A 19,758-nucleotide genomic window follows, 5' to 3' on the forward strand; every position below is an offset into this window, starting at 1 on the left:
GGAGAAGACTCTTGAGAGTCCCTTGGACTGCAAGGAGATCCAACCAGTCCGTTCTAAAGGAGATGAGTCCTGGGTGTTCATTGGAAGGACAGATGCTGAGGCTGAAACTCCAGTACTTTGGCCACCTCATGCAAAGAGTTGCCTCATTGGAAAAGACTCTGATGCTGGGAGGGATTGGGGGCAGGAGGAGAAGGGGATGACAGAGGATGAGATGGCTGGATGGCATCACCGCCTCGATGGACATGAGTTTGAGTGAACTCCAGGAGTTGGTGATGGACAGGGAGGCCTGGCATGCTGCAATTCATGGGGTCGCAAAGAGTCAGACATGACTGAGCAACTGAACTGAACTGACTAACTCCTGGAGTTTTCTCAAACTCATGTGCATTGAGTCAGTGATAACATCCAACCATCTCATCCTCTGTCATACCCTTCTTCTCCTGCCTTCAATCTTTTCCAGCATCAAGGTCTTTCCAGTGAGTCAGTTCCTCACATCAGGTTGTCAAAGTATATCAATATACATACATTTACATTGTGTATGCAGAGTACATCAAGTGAAATGTCAGGTTGGATGAATGACAAGCTGGAATCAAGATTGCCAGGAGAAATATCAACAATGTGAACATGCAGATTATACCATTCTAATGGCAGAAAGAGAAGAGAAACTAAAGAGCCTCTTGATGAAGATGAAAGAGAGTGAGAATGCTGATGTAATACTCAACATACAGAAAACTAAGATCATGGCAACAGGACCCATCACTTGGTGGCCAATAGATGGGAAAAAAGTGGAAGAAGTGAGGGATTTTATTTTCTTGGGCTCAAAAACTCACTGCAGACTATGACTGCAGCCACAAAATTAAAAGATGCTTACTCCTTGTAAGGAAAGGTATGACAAATAGACTGTGTTTTAAAAAGCAGAAAGCAATGGCAACCCACTCCAGTACTTTTGCCTGGAAAATCCCATGGACGGAGGAGCCCGGTAGGCTGCAGTCCATGAGGTCACTAAAAGTCGGGCATGACTGAGCGACTTCACTTTCGCTTTCACTTTAAAAAGCAGTCATCAGTTTATCATCAGTTTACCAACAAATGTCCATATAGTCAAAGCTATCATTTTTCCAGTAATCATGTATGGATGTGGGAATTGTAATCTAAAGAAGACTGAGCCCTGAAGAATTGATGCTTTCAGATTGTGGTGCTAGAGAAGACTCTGAGAGTCCCTTGGGCTGCCAGGAGATCAAACTAATCAATCCTAAAGGAAATCAACCCTGAATATTCATTGGAAGGACTGATGCTGAAGCTTCAATACTTTGGCCACCTGATGCAAAGAGGTGACTCACTGGTAAAGCTCTTGATACTGGGAAAGATTGAGGGCAGGAGGAGAAGGGGGCAACAGAGAATGAGATGGTTGGATGGCATAATTGACTCAAGTGACATGAGTTTGAGCAAACTCTGGGAGATAGTGAATGACAGCAAATCCTGGTGTGCTGCAGTCCATGCAGTCTCAAAGAGTTGGGTACAACTGAGCAAGAACAACTTAGGTTGTGAGCAGGAGGACAAGGGGTGACAGGAGGATAAGATGGTTGGATGGCATCATCAATCAATGGACATGAGTTTGAGCACACTCTGGGAGATACTAAAGGACAGGGAAGCTTGGGAAACTATAGTCCATGCACTCTCAAAGAGTAGTACATGACTGAGCAACTGAACAGCAACTGAAATACTGTAAAGTTACTAATACTTCAATACTGTGATATAAAGTCAATATATCTTATGTTATCTTTTAGAGAATAAGAGAAAAATATTTGCTACAGAAACATATAAGAAAATAAGGAAGAATACTCAAGACAATTACAGCCTTCTTTATTGTAATAGTATTCATTGCTGATATTTATAATGACCTTCTTCTATTACATATTCCCTTTGACTTTAGCAAATATCTAAGATAGTTATCGTTCTTTAGTTGGTGGAGTGACCCAAAGCTTCTCTCACAAAGTACTGAGCCATTAGTAGCCCTGCTAGTGTTGGACTGTTTTTCATTAACCTCCACCAAAGAGCATGGTAATACTGAGATGTCCTAGGGGATCCAGAATACTCTTGTATTCCAGTCATACACTTCCTTAACTCCACTGTGGAGTGATGTCATCCACTTTCTCCTCAGCAGTCAGAATCAATTACTCCAGCCAGTAATTTCCTTCCTTGCCTGATGATTCAGAAGTATGGAAAACCAAAGTGGCTGGATGGCCATCTAAACCTCCAGTTCAATGGAATCATAGGTCTCTCCTGTGGAAGATAAATCTTTAGACCTGCAGAATATAAGTCATGAGAACTAGAAGCAAAAATTTCACTAGTGGGTCACTAAGGATAATATGATAGTACCATTCCCATCTCCATCTCTTGATTTCTGAAGCTGTAAACTTACCATCAGAGAAATACCACCATCTACTGGATGATGATTCAAACTATATGCAACCTCCTGGAGAACCTTGCATTTATCCTGAAAAGTATTGCCACCTACCTGGCACTGCACCTGCGTTTTCAAAAAGTCATTTCCACCATCCATCAAGCCAATGGGACATTGGAAAACCAATGAATTCCAAGAGCATGGGTATTTTATCACAGTTCTTTGCTGATACATATTGGACACTGGCCTGAGGCACCCAAAATGTCTGCCCAACCCAGGTGTCATTCTCAGGGCAAACAAATGCAGATCGTGACCAGTCCACTGGAAGGCAACTTTTAGTAGAAACGTCTCTCTTATTCTTCAACTGCAACTAAATGGCTCGTAATTTGATCATGCCTCATGTTTCTGAATCACATTGACATTCATGCTGTTTGTGTTTACTACAATTTGTAGGAAAGCACCGCACGACCATTTAATAATAGTATTTTTGACAGTCACATGCATTTTTCTAACCAATTCTCTCCGTGATTGAAATGGAAATAGTTTAATTTAATACAGCGTTGGTTGTTGGGAATGCAGTCCTTTTCCCCTAAGATTGTATCCCCATTCACATGCTTATTCTCTTGAGCAATGTTCCACAGTTGTCTCGTAATTTGAGAAAATGCAAACTCCATCTCATTATCTTGCTGAGAAGCAATCAACATCAGAGATTCTGTGGCAATGTAATGTGCCTCTCATGGGAATCATTGTGAACTGAACAGGACTCACTCTCTTCCTATGCCTCTTACCCGCCCCTCCCCCCCTCCCCCCCCCCGCCCCGCCCCCCCGCCTCCAAATCACCAAAAGAAAAATAATCCAAGCTTATCTATTGGAAGTTATTTTTTTTAATTTTTGCCTTTTGACCCCCTTCACCCATTTGTCCTACACTTTGCCCTCCGCCTATGGCAGCCACCAATTGTTTCTTTGTATCTATGACCTTGCTTTGTTTTGTATTGTTTTTCAGGTTCAACATATAAGAGTGATCATAGGGTATTTGTTTTTTTCAGAGATTATTTCTATGTGAGCTAAATTGATGCAAATTGTTACCTGTTAACTACAGCAAAGGATGCATTGATGAGCATTTAGACTGCACACATTCTTTTAGAGGATCTCTTGATTCATGTGGCTCTCAGGCATGGGAGAGTGAATCAAAAGGAGGGAGCAGCAAGTGTTGCCTCCCCAGGACCTCAGTTCTCTTTGACTCTCCTATTTCTACAATATTTCTGCCCCTCCCTTCTGGTCCCAATGTCCACAACATCCTCCCCATACTCTCTCCATCATGGCTTCTCTTATAAGATTTTTTTTTTCCTTCTGGTCAATCATACCCCTCCACCCAGCACACATCCATGAATCTCAAAAGCTCTTGTTCCTTACTCTGTGTCTCAAGAATTTTTAGGTGTAATATGGGATGACCACTGGAAATGTATCAATATAAAAATATGAAAGGGGACTGTTTTCTTTCAGAAAATGCCATTCTCCCAGAGCCAGCCACCATACAGTAGTGGCTGCTCTCCTTTTGACCCAGTCTCACATCCTCGTATCTGCTGTGAGTCCCTGGAACATCAATGTGAGCACATGTGATGAGCTGTGAGACAAGGATAGATTATGTCATGTGACACAGGTGACAACATGGGAGCTTTCCAAAAGGATGGTAAAACCCCTTCAAAAAGATTTGTCAAATGAAAGATGTCATCCTCCAAAAAGAAATTAGAAAACAAATTACAGTTAGCATAGTAAAGTTTGAAAAGTCATGATGATAATTTGAATGTTGCTCTCTGGAAAGTCCTTTGCAATTTCATGGTTATTTTTGAGTTTTTTTCCCCAGAGTTTTTCTAATTGGCTGTTTCTGACTTACAGGGAGTGAGAGAAATGTAATTATGACTGGTTGAATCACAGGAAGTCAAAAATCACTGAATGTAGGTCCATTCTGTGGAATTAGACCATGTGCCATTATTATGATTACCCAGTGACCATACCTCTGAAGTTGCAGCTATATCCAAGAATATTTGAACTTACTAACTGAACTAACATTTGGGCAAATTTAGGTATTATAATAGTATTGAATAAGTGTGAGTATTTGAATATTATTAATACTATTGGATAAATTCAGGTATTATAATATTATATATTATATATATAATATATATATATTATAATATTATCATAACTTAAAAAAATTTTTTAATTAAAAAAAATTACCATCGCTAATAATTTGCCCACAATTTTCTCAAATGCACTGTTTAATTTGACTTATTTTTAGTTTCAACTTTTCCATATTATGCTATGCTATGCTAAGTCACTTCAGTCGTGTCTGACTCTGTGTGACACCATAGACGGCAGCCTAACAGGCTCCCCTGTACCTGGGGTTCTCCAGGCAAGATCACTGGAGTGGGCTGCCATTTCCTTCTCCAATGCATGAAAGTGAAAAGTGAAAGTGAAGTTGCTCAGTCGTGTCCGACTCTTAGCGACCCCATGGACTGCAGCCTACCAGGCTCCTCCATCCATGGGATTTTCCAGGCAAGAGTACTGGAGTGGGGTGCCATTGCCTTCTCCTTTCCATATTAGACAAACACAAACAAAAACTATTTTGGCGTGACATTTTCCGTGATAAGTTGCATGCTTCAATAATTTTTAAACTGTCTTGAGTAAAGAAAAAAACATTACAGAATTCCTCATGCCATCTAGAAACTTGCTTAATCCTGAGCTATGGAGACTGGTTCCAAATAGGAAAAGGAGTACGTCAAGGCTTTATACTGTCACCTTGCTTATTTAATTTCTATGCAGAGTACATCATGAGAAACGCTGGGCTGGAAGAAGCACAGGCTGGAATCAAGATTGCCAGGAGAAATATCAATAACCTCAGATATGCAGATGACACCACCCTTATGACAGAAAGTGAAGAGGAACTAAAAAGCCTCTTGATGAAAGTGAAGGAGGAGAGTGAAAAAGTTGGCTTAAAGCGCAACATTCAGAAAACGAAGATCATGGCATCTGGTCCCATCACTTCATGGGAAATAGATGGGGAAACAGTGGAAACAGTGTGAGGCTTTATTTTGGGTGGCTCCAAAATCACTGCAGATGGTGACTGCAGCCATGAAATTAAAAGACGCTTACTTATTGGAAGAAAAGTTATGAACAACCTAGATAGCATATTCAAAAGCAGAGACATTACTTTACCAACAAATGTCTGTCTAGTCAAGGCTATGGTTTTTCCAGTAGTCATGTATGGATGTGAGAGTTGGACTGTGGAGAAAGCTGAGCATCAAAGAATTGATGCTTTTGAACTATGGTGTTGGAGAAAACTCTTGAGAATCCCTTGGACTCCAAGGAGATCCAACCAGTCCATTCTAAAGGAGATCAGCCCTGGGATTTCTTTGGAAGGAATGATGCTAAAGCTGAAACTCCAGTACTTTGGCCACTTCACGTGAAGAGTTGACCCATTGGAAAAGACTGTGATGCTGGGAGGGATTGGGGGCAGGAGGAGAAGGGGATGACAGAGGATGAGATGGCTGGATGGCATCACCGACTCAATGGAAGTGAGTTTGAGTGAACTCGGGGAGATGGTGATGGACAGGGAGGCCTGGCGTCCTGCAATTCTTGGGGCTGCAAAAAGTCGGACATGACTGAACAACTGAACTGAACTGAACTGAATGAGACTAGAAATCAACTATAGAAACAAAACCTGAAACAAACACAAAGATGTACGAAGATGTACAGTCTGAACAATATGGTACCAAGCAACCAGTGGATCATGGAATATATTTGGCAAAACTAATACAATTATGTAAAGTTTAAAAATAAAATTAAATTAAAAAAAAAAAAAACACCAAAGCAAACAAAAAAACCCACAGCTACCAAAAACTTACGGGATGCAGCAAAAGCAATTCTAAGAGGGGATTTTATAGTGATACAAGCTTACCTGGGGTGGGGGAGGGGGGTGGAGAAAAATCTCAAATAAACAACCTAAGCTAACATGTAAAGGAACTAGAAAAAGAAGCAAAACCCAAAGTCAGTGAAAGTATGAAATCACAAAAATTAAAAAATAGAAACTACAAAAATAGAAAAGATTAATGAAACTACGTGTTGGCTCTTTGAAAAGGTTGAGGGAAAAAATCGTTTAGCCAGACTCATCAAGAGAAAAAAGGGCCAAGATCAATAAAATCGGAAATGAAAAAGAAGTTACAACCAACATCACAGAAGTACCAAAGATCATAAGAGATTATTCCAAACAACTATACTCTAACCTGGAAGAAATTAACAAATTCTTAGCAATCTACAATCTCTGAAGAAAGAACCAACAAGAAATAAAATGTGTGAACAGACCAGTCAATGAGATTGAATCAGTAATTTAAAAACTCCCAACAAACAAAAATCCAGGACCACATGGATTTCCAGGTCAATATTACCAAATATTTAGAGAAGAGTTTACACATATCCTTCTGAAACTTAAAAAAATTTGCAGAGGAAGGACAGCTCACAAACTTAACGTATGAGGCCAGCATCACCCTGAAATCAAAAGCAGACAATACCAAAAAAAAAAAAAAAGATTATAGGTCATTATCACTGATGAACATAGATGTGAAAATCCTCAATAAAATAATAGCAAACTAAATCCAGCAATACATTTAAAGGACCCTACACAAAAGCAGAGACCTTACTTTGCCAACAAAGATTCGTCTAGTCAAGGCTATGGTTTTTCCTGTGGTCATGTATGGATGTGAGAGTTGTACTGTGAAGAAGGCTGAGCGCCGAAGAATTGATGCTTTTGAACTGTGGTGTTGGAGAAGACTCTTGAGAGTCCCTTGGACTGCAAGGAGATCCAACCAGTCCATTCTGAAGGAGATCAGCCCTGGGATTTCTTTGGAAGGAATGATGCTAAAGCTGAAACTCCAGGACTTTGGCCACCTCATGCGAAGAGTTGACTCATTGGAAAAGACTCTGATGCTGGGAGGGATTGGGGGCAAGAGGAGAAGGGGACAACAGAGGATGAGATGGCTGGATGGCATCACTGACTCGATGGACGTGAGTCTGAGTGAACTTTGGGAGTTGGTGATGGACAGGGTGGCCTGGCGTGCTGCGATTCATGGGGTTGCAAAGAGTCGGACACGACTGAGCAACTGATCTGGTCTGACACTATGATCAAATGACATTTATCCCAGGGATGCAATGATGGTTCATTATCAACAAATCAATTAATGTGATACACCACATTAACAAGTGATCATGTCAATAAATACTGGAAAACTTTTGACAAAATTCAACATTAATTTATGGTTTAAAAGGTATGAGGAAATCTACCTCAACATATAAAAACCATATATGATAGCCCCACAGCTAAAACATGATATTCAACAGTGAAAAGCTTAAAGTATTTTCTCTAAGATCAGGAAGAAGATAAAGAGTCTTACTTTCACCACTTGTATACAATATGCTGTTGGAAGTTCTTGCCATAGCAATCAGACAAGCAAAGACAGCAAAAGAGACACTGATGTATAGAACAGTCTTATGGACTCTGTGGGAGAGGGAGAGGGTGGGAAGATGTGGGAGAATGGCAATGAAACATGTAAAATATCATGTAGGAAACGAGTTGCCAGTCCAGGTTCGATGCATGATGCTGGATGCTTGGGGCTGGTGCACTGGGACGGCCCAGAGGGATGGTATGGGGAGGGAGGAGGGAGGAGGGTTCGGGATGGGGAACACATGTATACCTGTGGAGGATTCATTTTGATATTTGGCAAAACTAATACAATTATGTAAAGTTTAAAAATAAAATAAAATTGGAAGAATAAAAAAAAAAGAAATAAAAGGCACAAAAATGCAAAAGAAAGAAGTAAAACTATCACTGTTTGCAGAAACTGTCACTGTTTGCAGATGATATGATACTATACATAGAAACACTAAATACAGCACCAAAGAACTACTACTATCACTGAATTTGGTAAAGTTGCAGGATAAAAAATTAATACACAGAAATCTGTTGTATTTCTATACATTAACAATGAACTCTAAGAAAGAGAAGTTTGAAAAGAAATCCCATTGACAATTGCATAAGAAAGATTAAAATACTTAGGAATTGACCTAACTTAAGAAGTAAATGAACCTCACTTCAAAAATTTGGCTTCCCAGGTGGCTCAGTGGATAAAGAAGCTGTCTGCAATGCAGGAGACATAGGCTTGATCTCTGAATAGGGAAAATCCTCTGGAGTACGGAATGGCAACCCACTCCAGTATTCTTACCTGGAGAATCCCATGGACAGAGGAGCCTGGAAGGCTGCAGTCCAGAGGGTCACAAAAAGTTGGACATGACTGAAGTGACTGAGCACACATACACACTCCAAAAATTATGAGACATTAGTAAAAAAAAAATGAAGGTAACACAAAAAGATGGAAAATTAACTCGGTTGATGAATAAAAGAATTAATATTTTGATATAACCATACTATCCAAGGTAATCTACAGATTAAATGCAATCCCTATCAAAATACCAATGGCATTTTTCACAGAACTGGAAAAAATCATTTTGAAAATTGTATGGAAATGCAAAAGATCTTGGATAGCCAAAGCATTCTTGAGAAATTAGAATTGAGCTGGAGGTATCATGGACCCTGACTTCAGACTATATTATGAAGCTGCAGTAATCAAGCCAGCATGGTATTGGCACAAAAACTGATACAGAGATTAATGGAACAGAATAGAGAGCCCAGAAATACACGCATGCACTTATGATCAATTAATCAATAACAAAAGAAGCAATAATATATTTTGGAAAAGACAGTCTCTTCAATAAATAGTGCTGGGAGACCAGGAAAGCTACATGGGAAAAATGAAGTTACAATATTTTATCCTACCACATACAAAAATAAACTCAAACTGGAATATAGATGCAAATGCAAGATGGGAAATCATAAAACTCCTAGAAGAAAATACAGGCAAGATACTTTATGACAAAAAATGCAGCAGTATTTTTTAAATCTATCCCCTAAGGCAAATAAAGCAAGAGCAAAAAATAAACAAGTTTGAACTAATAAAACTATAAAGATTTTCACAGAAAAGGAAACTATTAACAAAATGAAAAGACAGTCTACTGAATGGGAGAACTTAGTTTTAAATGATATGACTTGGGAGATAAGGGATTAATATCCAAAAATATAAATAGCTCATATAATGTCAGAAAACATACACTGTGATTTTTAAAAAGGGCAATAGACATGAATAGGCATTTTTCCAAAGAAGCTATACAGATGCTATATAGAGATGCTAAAGAAGCTACATAGAGATGGCAAAAGTCTCATGAGAAGATATTCAACATAATCATCAGAGATGTGCAAATCAAAACTGCAGTAAGAAACCTCATACACATCAGGATGACTATCATTAAATAGAAGACACATATCAAATGTTGGCTAGTGTGGGGAGAAAAGGGATCCCTTGTACACTGTTTGTGAGAATATTAATTGGTATACCCACTTAAAGAAGATTATGGAGTTTACTCAAAAACTAAAAAATAGTTTCCTATGATGCAGAACTTACACTCTTGGGCCTATATTCAAAGATAATGAAAACTCTAATTCAAAAATACACATGAACCCTAATGTTTGTGACAGCTTTATTCACAATAGCCAAAATATGAAAGTAACCTAAGTTTTCATGAACAAATGGAGAAGGAAAATTATACACACACACACACACACACACACACACACACGTATACATACACACTCACAATGGAATCTTAGTCATACAAAAGAATGAAATTTTGAAAGTTGCAACAATATATGTATTATGCTTAGTGAAATATGTCAGAGAAAGACAAACATAAGTTACCTGTAGATCTAAAAAATAAAGTAAATGAACTTATAAAACAACAACAAAAATATAGACTAATAGATATTGAGAACTAAGTAATAGTTACCAATGGGGAGGGGGGAAGGAGGGACAAGATAGGTATATGGGATTAAGAGAAACAGACTATTATATATAAAATAAATAAGGTTTTAGGATATATTGTACTGCACAGAGAACATACCCATTATTATACAATAACTTTAAGTATAATCTATAAAAATTTTGAGTCACGATGTTGTACACCTAAAATTAATACAATATTGTAAGGCAACTATAACTCAATAAAAAATAAGTGAAGGGAACATTTAATAACATAAATATCTCTGGAAAGTTTTAAAATATTTTCAAATGAGATAATACACTTTAAAAGCACTTATGAATTGGAGACTTTTGTTTCTGGGAAGATATAGTTGATATCTTTACCTTATTTCTCCTACTAAATACAAAACTCCTGAAAATTATGTGAAACATATATTTTAAAATTTGTAAGGAAAATAAATTTGTAAGAGTGATGAGAAGATGGGACAGCTGTGGAAAGAAGGTAAGTTATTTTACATTAATTCTAGCTCAACAGAAAATCAATGAAAAGAAAAGGAAAAAGGAAAAAAAAAGGTTGACATCATGTAGTATACATTAACATCACACACTATGCACACACACACACACTGATTGCACAGAAACGTGACAATCAAGTAGAAAACCCTTGACCAAAATAATTTCAAAATGACTATTAATTGAAATATATAATGAAACTATAAAATAATTAGATTTAAAATTTGAAAGTATTTATCTGGGTATGCTTTAAGGAATGATTAAACACAAATACAAAATAAATACGAAAGTGACTAATGGGATTAATATAAAATTTTCAATTTCAGTATGTTAAATATATAAGAAAAATGCCAACAGAGAGGAAACAATTGGGAATGGGAGGTTTTCTCTAGTCATTCAGTATTACTCAAAAACAGTTACGGTGCCCTTCCAAGGATTTTAGAAGAACCTCTATGTATAGGCCTCCATGATAGCAACTACAGTGTAGTGCAATAAGTGAGAAGATAGAGATCCTAAAGTCAGAAAATCTAAGTTTTTATTCTGGCTCTGTCATAGGTACATGACTCAGAATCTCTGTGCTTCAACTTTCTCATCTGTAAGATGGAGACAGCAATACCTATGCCACCAGGATTGTTGTGAGACTTAGCACATTGAAAGTCTTGAAATATTGCCTGGTGCCTCATTACAGAAAGCAATATGATGATGATGGTGGTGGTGATGATGATGATATTAATGGTGGTGGTGATAGTGATAATGATGATTACTATGGTAAAGAAGAAGAAGATAGTGAAAGTAGTGGTGGTTGTAATTAACAGGAAGAAGAGGCATAGGAAGAGGACTGAATGGCTAAGAAAATTACTGAAATTTTCCTCCCAAATTCACATGCCCTCTGAAACTCCAACTACTTTTGTTCTTTCAAGTTAATGCATGCATCTTCAGAAGAGTATGGTTAATTTAAATGTAAATATTTAAATATGTTTATAGAAAATATTTGTTGTTGTTCAGTCACCAACTTGTGTCTGACCCTTTGTGACCCCTGGGCTTCAGCATGTCAGGCTTCCCTGTCCCACACCATCTCCCAGAGTTTGCCCAAATTAATGCCCATTGAATCAGTGATGCCATCCAATCATCTCATCCTCTTTTGCCCTTTTTTCCTTCTGCCTTCAATCTTTCCCAGCATAAAGGTCTTTTGCAATGAGTTGGGTGTTTGCATCAGGTAGCCAAATTATTGGAGTTTCAGCTTTGACATCAGTACTTCCAATGAATATTCAAGGTTGATTTCCTTTAAGAGTGTCTGGTTTGATCTTCTTGCTGTCCAAGGGAATCTCAAGAGTCTTATCCAGCACCACAGTCTGAAGGCATCAATTCTTTGGTACTCTGCCTTCTTTATGGTCCAGCTCTCACATTTGTACATGACTACTGGAAAGACCATAGCCTTGACAATATGGAACTTTGTTGGCAAAAATGATATATTTGCTTTTTAACACACTGTCTATGTTTGTCATAGCTTTCCTGCCAAGAAGCAATCATCTTCTAACTTCAAGGCTGCAGTTACCATCCACATTGATTTTAGAACCCAAGAAGAGGAAATCAGTCAATGTTTCCACATTTTCCCCATCTACTTGCTGAAGTGATGGGACTGGATGCCATAATCTTAGCTTTTTTAATATCAAGTTTTAATCTGGCTTATTTACTCTTCTCCTTTACCCTCATCATGAGGTTCTTTGTTCCTCTTCATGTTCTGCCATTGTATCATCTGCATCTGAGGTTGTTGATATTTCCCCAGGCAAACTTGATCCCAGTTTGTAACTCATTCAGCCTGGCATTTCCCAAGATGCCCTCTGTGTATAAGTTAAATAAACAGGGTGACAAAAAACAGCGATGTTGTACTCCTTGGTATGCATTTTCATAAGAGGATTTTCAGCAGTATTTTACAGAATTGATTCAGTATTCAACCCTGATTTTGGAAAATATTTTAAAAAGCTGTTAGGAAAGATTTAAATACATACATACATATATATATATATATATATATATATATATATATATATATATATGTATGTATGTATATGGCCATGAACATTACTGGGATAGTAAGGCTCAAATACAAAATTACTTGAACAAACTTTTAGAGCAGAGAGAAATGAATATTTCAGAGGTATCAATAGTGGCAGGCATATAGAGTGTGAAGTTCTAGACATACCTATTCGGATTTGGGGGATATGCTCTTTTTATAATTAGTTTGACATTTCACAAGCTCATGTTACAAATTCTTTCCTAAAGTTTATATAAGTTCATTGAATATTTTGAAATCTGGCATGATGAAGATACTAGCTATATGTAGTCAAAGTCACACAATGCTAAAGAGTGTAGAGTAAGGTAACAAAGTTAACTTTTCCACAAACCAAGCCTGTATCTTGGATTGTCTTTTAGATTATATCTTGTTATCCAAACTGACTGTTTATATATTTTATATATTTCTTTTGGACTTGAAATTCCAAAAGAAATCAATAAAATATTCTTCTGAAAGATTTGTAAAACTCTTAAACAGAAATTTCATTTCATATTAAACTATAACATTTATAAATAACTTAGCAAAAATAGCCTTTTAATTATTAAATGTAGTTAAAATTAGAGCTTTTTTGTGTGTGTTTTGGTCAACATCAGTTTAGTATAAGACATTGATTCTAGATGATAAAAGATGAAATGAGAGCTATATTGAGAAATATCTGGTAAGATGTAAGTTAGTGGCCATGTTTCCCTGTCCATGACCTAAAAAGACAGAGTTGAATTTCTTTTGAGATCATAATTTAGGTGCTATAAAATGCAAACATTTTCACATTTGTAACCTACATGCAATCATCACCAAAAACAAGATAGAGAATCTGTATTTTCCCCATCTCAGTGAGTTCATTCATGTCTCTTTCTGCTCTCCAGGCCCACATTAGGGTGATTAGTTTTTAAAATGAGTACATTTGTTCATACTTTGTTCTCTGAACTGTTGAAAGTGAAGCAATTTAGCATAGTAACAACTGTAGTATTTTCCAAATTTCTTTTTACAGCTATAACATAAGATGCAGATTACTTTCATATTTTACATGAGCATGTGAAACTTAAATTTTGTAGATGGTACTCAAAAGGGACTGAAAACCCCTTTGATCTTGGAGGCCAGGGGGACCTGATTACAGAACTTCCACAGGACTGGTGAAACAGACTTTTGGAGGGCACAAACAAAACCTTGTGTGCACTGGGAGCCAGGAGAAAGGAACAGTATCTCCACAGAGACTGAGTCAGACTTGTCGATGAGTGTCCAGGAGTCTCCGGTGGAGGCAGGGATAGAGTGGCCTGCTGCAGGGTCAGAGGCACTGAATACAAGGATGCCTGAACAAGTCCTTATGAAGGAGGTTACCATTAGCTTCAGTATCCCTACCATAGTTTGGTTCAGGCCAAAAAAAGTGAGGGAACACAAAATTGGATTAAAGATTTACTGATCATGGCCACACCCATCAAAACAAGACCTAGTTTGCCCCAAAGTAATTCTCTCCCATCAGGAAGCTTCCATAAGTCTCTTATCCTTATCCATCAGAGGGCAGACAGAATGAAAACCACAATCACAGAAAACTAATCAAACTGATCACATGGACCACAGCCTTGTCTAACTCAAAGAAACTATGAGCCATGCCACATAGGGCCACCCAAGATGGATGGGTCAAAGTGGAGAGTTTTGACAAAACATGGTCCACTGGAGAAGGGAATGGCAAACCACTTCAGCATTCTTGCTCTCAGAGCACCGTGAACAGTATGAAAAGGCAAAAAGGTATGAAAATGAAAGATGAACTCACTAGGTTGGTAGGTGCCCAATATGTTACTGGAGAAGAGTGGATAAATAACTCCAAAAAGAATGAAGAGATGGAGTCAAAGCCAAAACAGCGCCCAGCTGTGGATGTGACTGGTGATGGAAGTAAAGTCCAATGCTATAAAGAACAATATTGCATAGAAACCAGGAATGTTATGTCCATGAATCAAGGTAAATTGGAAGTGGTAAAACAGGAGATGACAAGAGTGAACACTGACTATTTAGGAATAAGTGAACTAAAGGACTGGAACAGGCAAATTTAATTCAGATGACCATTATATCTACTACTGTAGACAAGAATCCCTTAGAAGAAATGGAATAACCCTCACAGTCAACAAAAGAGTCCAAAATGCAGTACTTGGGTGCATTGACCAAAATGACAGCATGATCTCTGTTCATTTCCAAGGCAAACCATTCAATATCAGAGTTATCCAAGTCTATGCATCAAACAATAATGCCAAAGAAGCTGAAGTTGAATGGTTCCATGAAGACTTACAAGACCTTCTAGAACTAACACCCAAAAAAAATGTCCTTTTCATCATAGGGGACTGGAATGCAGAAGTAGGAAGTCAAGAGATACCTGGAGTAACAGTCAAGTTTGGCCTTAGAGTACGAAATGAAGCAGGGCAAAGGCCAACAGTATTTTGCCAAGAGAACACTCTGGTCATAGCAAACACCCTCTTCCAACAACACAAAAGATGACCCTACACATGGCATCACCAGATGGTCAATACCAAAATCAGATTGATTAGATTCTTTGCAGCTAAAGATGGAGAAGTTCTATACAGTCAGCAAAAAGAAGAACAGGAGCTGACTGTGGCTCAGATCACGAACTCCTTATTGCCAAATTCAGACTTATATTGAAGAAAGTAGGGAAAACCACTAGACCACTCAGGTATGAGCTAAGTCAAATCCCTTACGATTATACAGTGGAGGTGACAAATAGATTCCAGGGATTAGATCTGATATAGTGCCTGAAGAGCTATGGACAGAGATTTGTGACATTGTACATAAGGCAGTGATTAAGACTATCCCCAAGAAAAAAATGCAAAAGGGCAAAATGGTTGCCTGAGGAGGCCTTACAAATAGCTGAGAAAAGAAGAGGAGTGAAAGGCAAAAGAGAAAAGGAAAGGTATACCTATTTGAATGCAGAGTTCCAAAGAATAGCAAGGAGAGATAAGAAGCCTTCCTCAGTGATCAACACAAAGAAATAGAGGAAAACAATAGAATGGGAAAGACTAGAGATCTCTTCAAGAAAATTAGAGATACCAAGGGAGCATTTCATGCAAAGACAGGCATAAAAAAGGACAGAAATGTTATGGACCTAACAGAAGCAGAATATATTAAGAAGAGGTGCCAAGAATAAACAGAAGAATTATACAAAAAAGTTTTTGTTGTTGTTGTTGTTGTTGTTTTTGCAGTCCATGGGGTCGCAAAGAGTCAGACACAACTGAGTGACTGAAGGCTGTATATTATTAACCTGCTTATTTAACTTATATGCAGAGCACATTATGTGAAATGCCGGGCTGGATGAAGCACAAGCTGGAATCAAAATTGCTGGGAGAAATATCAATAACCTCAGATATGCAGGTGACACCACCCTTATGGCAGAAAGTGAACAGAAACTTAAGAGCCTCCTGATTAAAGTGAAAGAGGAGAGTGAAAAAGGTGGCTTAAAACTCAACATTTAAAAAACTAAGATCATGGCATCCGTTCCCATCATTTCATGGCGAATAGATGGGGAACCAATGGAAACAGTGACAGACTTTATTCTCTTGGGATCCAAAATCACGGCAGATGGGGACTGTAGCCACTAAATTAAAAGATGCATGCTCCTTGGAATAAAAGCTATGACCAGCCTAGACAGCATAATAAAAAGCAGAGACAGTACTTTGTGACAAGTCTATCTAGTCAAAGCTATGGTTTTTCCAGTAGTCATGTATGGATGTGAGAGTTGGACCATAAAGAAAGCTGAGCACTGAAGAATTGATGCTTTTGAACTGTGGTGGTGTTGGAGAAGACTCTTCAGTGTTCCTTAGACTGCAAGGAGATCAAACTTGTCAATCCTAAAAGAAATCAGTTCTGAATATTCATTGGAAGGACTGATGCTGAAGCTGGAGCTCCAATACTTATGCAACCTCATGTAAATAACTGACTCATTGGAAAAGACCCTGATGCTGGGGAAGATTGAAGGAAGGAGGAGAAGGGGATGACAGAGGATGAGATGCTTAGATGGCGTCACCAACTCGATGGACATGAGTTTGAGTATGCTTCAGGAGTTGGTGATGGACAGGGAAGCCTGGCATGTTGCAGTCCATGGGGTTGCAAAGAGTCAGGCACGACTGAGCAACTGAACTCAGCAAATTAATCACAAGCACAGAAGTCAGAGCTGTAATAAAAAATCTTCTGACAAACAAAAGCCCAGTGATAGCTGACGTCACAGGTGAATTCTTCTAAAAGTTAGAGATGAGTTAACACCTATCCTGCTCAAACCCTTCCAGAAAATTGCAGAAGATGGAAAACTCTCAATCCCATTCTATGAGGCCACCATTACCCTAATACAAAAACCAGATAAAGATATCACAATAAAGAAAATGCAGGCCAATATCACCCATAAACATAGATGCAAACATCCTCAACAAAATTCTACCAAACAGAATCCAACAACACATTAAAAGGATCATACATCAAGATCAAGTGGGAGTTATCCCAGTGATGCAAGGACTCTTCAGTATATGTAAATCAACCAATGTGATAGACCATATTAATAAGTTGAAAGACAAAAAAACATATGATCTTCTCAACAGATGCAGAAAAAGCTTTAACAAAATTCAACACTGGTTAATGATAAAGACTCTCCATAAAGTAGGCATAGAAGGAACATACCTCAACATAATAAAGGCCGTACACAACAAATCCACAGCAAACATTATTCTCAACAGTGAGAAAATGAATGCATTTGGTGCAAGAGGAGCAAGAGCAAGGTCACTGCAGCCATGAAATTAAAAGATGCTTGCTCCTTGGAAGGAAAGCTATGACCAACTGAGACAGCATATTAAAAAGCAGAGACATTACTTAGCAAACAAAGGTCTATCTAGTCTAAGCTATAGTTTTTCCAGTAGTCATGTATGGATGTGAGAGTTGGACTCTAAAGAAAGCTGAGTGCCGAAGAATTGATGCTTTTGAACTGTGGTGTTGGAAAAGATTCTTGGGAGTCCCTTGGACTGCAGGGAGATCCAACCAGTCCATCCTAAAGGAAATCAGTCCTGAATATTCATTGGAAGGACTGATGCTGAAGCTGAAACTCCAGTAATTTGTCCACCTGATGTGAAGAACTGATTCCTTGGAAAAGACCCTGATGCTGGGAAAGATTGAAAGCAGGAGGAGAAAGGTTTGACACAGGATTAGATGGTTGAATGGCATCACCGACTTGATGGACATGAGTTTGAGCAAGCTCTGGGAGTTGGTGATGGACAGGGAAGCTTGGCATGCTGCAGTCCATGGGGTCGCAAACAGTTGGACAAAACTTGGCCACTGAACAACAACAACAAATTACATAATATTGTACATCAACTACGCTTCAATAATAATAATAAATGTAAATATGTAATAAATAATAAAAGCTATATATATATAATAAAGTTTATAATAAAAAAGTAAATTTGTCTTTCCTGAGATCTAGACAGACTCAGCTCTGGAAAAGTTTTGAAGGTCTGGTGAGAGTGAGCCAGGAAGTTAGATAAGGTCTATACTTTGAATGTCAACTACAACGAAGCCTTCCACACTGAGAGATATATTCTATGTTCACACAGACATGGCATGTGGTTGTTCACATTTTGTTGATCGTGAAGATCTGCAGCAAAAATCTTCTGGGTTAAGTAGCCACTTCCCATTCATTTTTGGAGTTTCTATGCGTATGAGGAAAAGTTAATGATTAAATATGGACTAAAATGTCAACTCCTATTAAGTGATCAGAATTATAATTTTGACTTTGATGTGTTACAATCCTATGTCTTCAAGCACTAATATTTGTTTTGCATTTTTAGATGGCTACCCCAAAGAAGAAATGGTTTATAGATGGAGAAAAAACTCAGTTGAGGCAGCTGATCAGAAATCCTGGCGGCTTTATCAGTTTGATTTCATGGGCCTCAGAAACACCACGGAAATTGTGCAAACATCAGCAGGTAAGAGATAACTTAAAGAAGTGTAATTCTCAAAAAAAAAAAAAAAAAAAAAAAAACCTCTGACTTTTTCCCTTGATGCCTAAGGCATACCTTTCATGTAGAATTCCTTCCTGTGTGTGTTTTAGCTAATTATACTCAGGCAGCCATGATTCCTAAGTGATATTTGAGGCAAAACAGCTGATCTAAAAGTCAAAAATGTTCAATGTTTTAATTGCAATGGGGAAAGGGTGATTAGAATTGTCTTATACTTTTAAATTGAGACCATGTTGGCATTATGTCCATAAATCCTCTCATCACTGACCAGATTTATATAAACCAATTTCACTAATGGTAAGAGTTCTACAGCTTTCCACATACATGATGAACATGAGATACTATAGATAATATACAAAACAAAAAGCTGATGTGAAATGTCCTTTGAATTTCAGTTTCTAGCTTCTTCCTTTCCTTCAAACTTTGTGTCTTTTTTCAATATATTGAGCCCAATAATTATCCACCAATTTCATTTTAAGTGAACATTATATGCATATTATAACACATGTATTTAGATGAAAGAGATGCTTCACCTATTAATGTCTTTAAATATATTTTTTTGTTTTATGGATGTTTATTATTTGTTTTCTGGTAATTCCCAAATAAGGATCTATGGTTCACTATTTTGCAATTCATTTTTTTCTAACAGGATTTGGGGAGTAGATTGGTTTCAAGTCAGTTTTTCTTCTGATCTAGTTATTTGCTAATATAAATAATTTATTGACTTTTAAAACACCATAATAATTTGCTTCATATGACTAGATTAAGATGTGAATTTTAATAATTAGTAGTAAATATCTTTAGTTCATCAGGCACTCTGTCTATCAGAGCTAGTCCATTAAATCTATTTTT

General features: G+C 37.7%; 1 protein-coding gene across 2 annotated transcripts in view; it reads left to right on the plus strand.

The window, feature by feature from the left end:
* The window catches only part of GABRG3 (gamma-aminobutyric acid type A receptor subunit gamma3), an 846,425-nt gene that overhangs the window by 663,251 nt on the left and 163,416 nt on the right, over nt 1–19,758 (plus strand). For both annotated transcript variants that reach the window (XM_061394211.1, XM_061394212.1), the window contains exon 6: nt 18,736–18,873. In XM_061394211.1, coding sequence (XP_061250195.1) covers nt 18,736–18,873 — 138 coding nt within the window. The remainder of the gene's footprint in view (nt 1–18,735; nt 18,874–19,758) is intronic.

The sequence above is a fragment of the Bos javanicus genome, chromosome 21, assembly GCF_032452875.1.
Source record: "Bos javanicus breed banteng chromosome 21, ARS-OSU_banteng_1.0, whole genome shotgun sequence".
NCBI classification, from domain to species: Eukaryota; Metazoa; Chordata; class Mammalia; order Artiodactyla; family Bovidae; genus Bos; species Bos javanicus.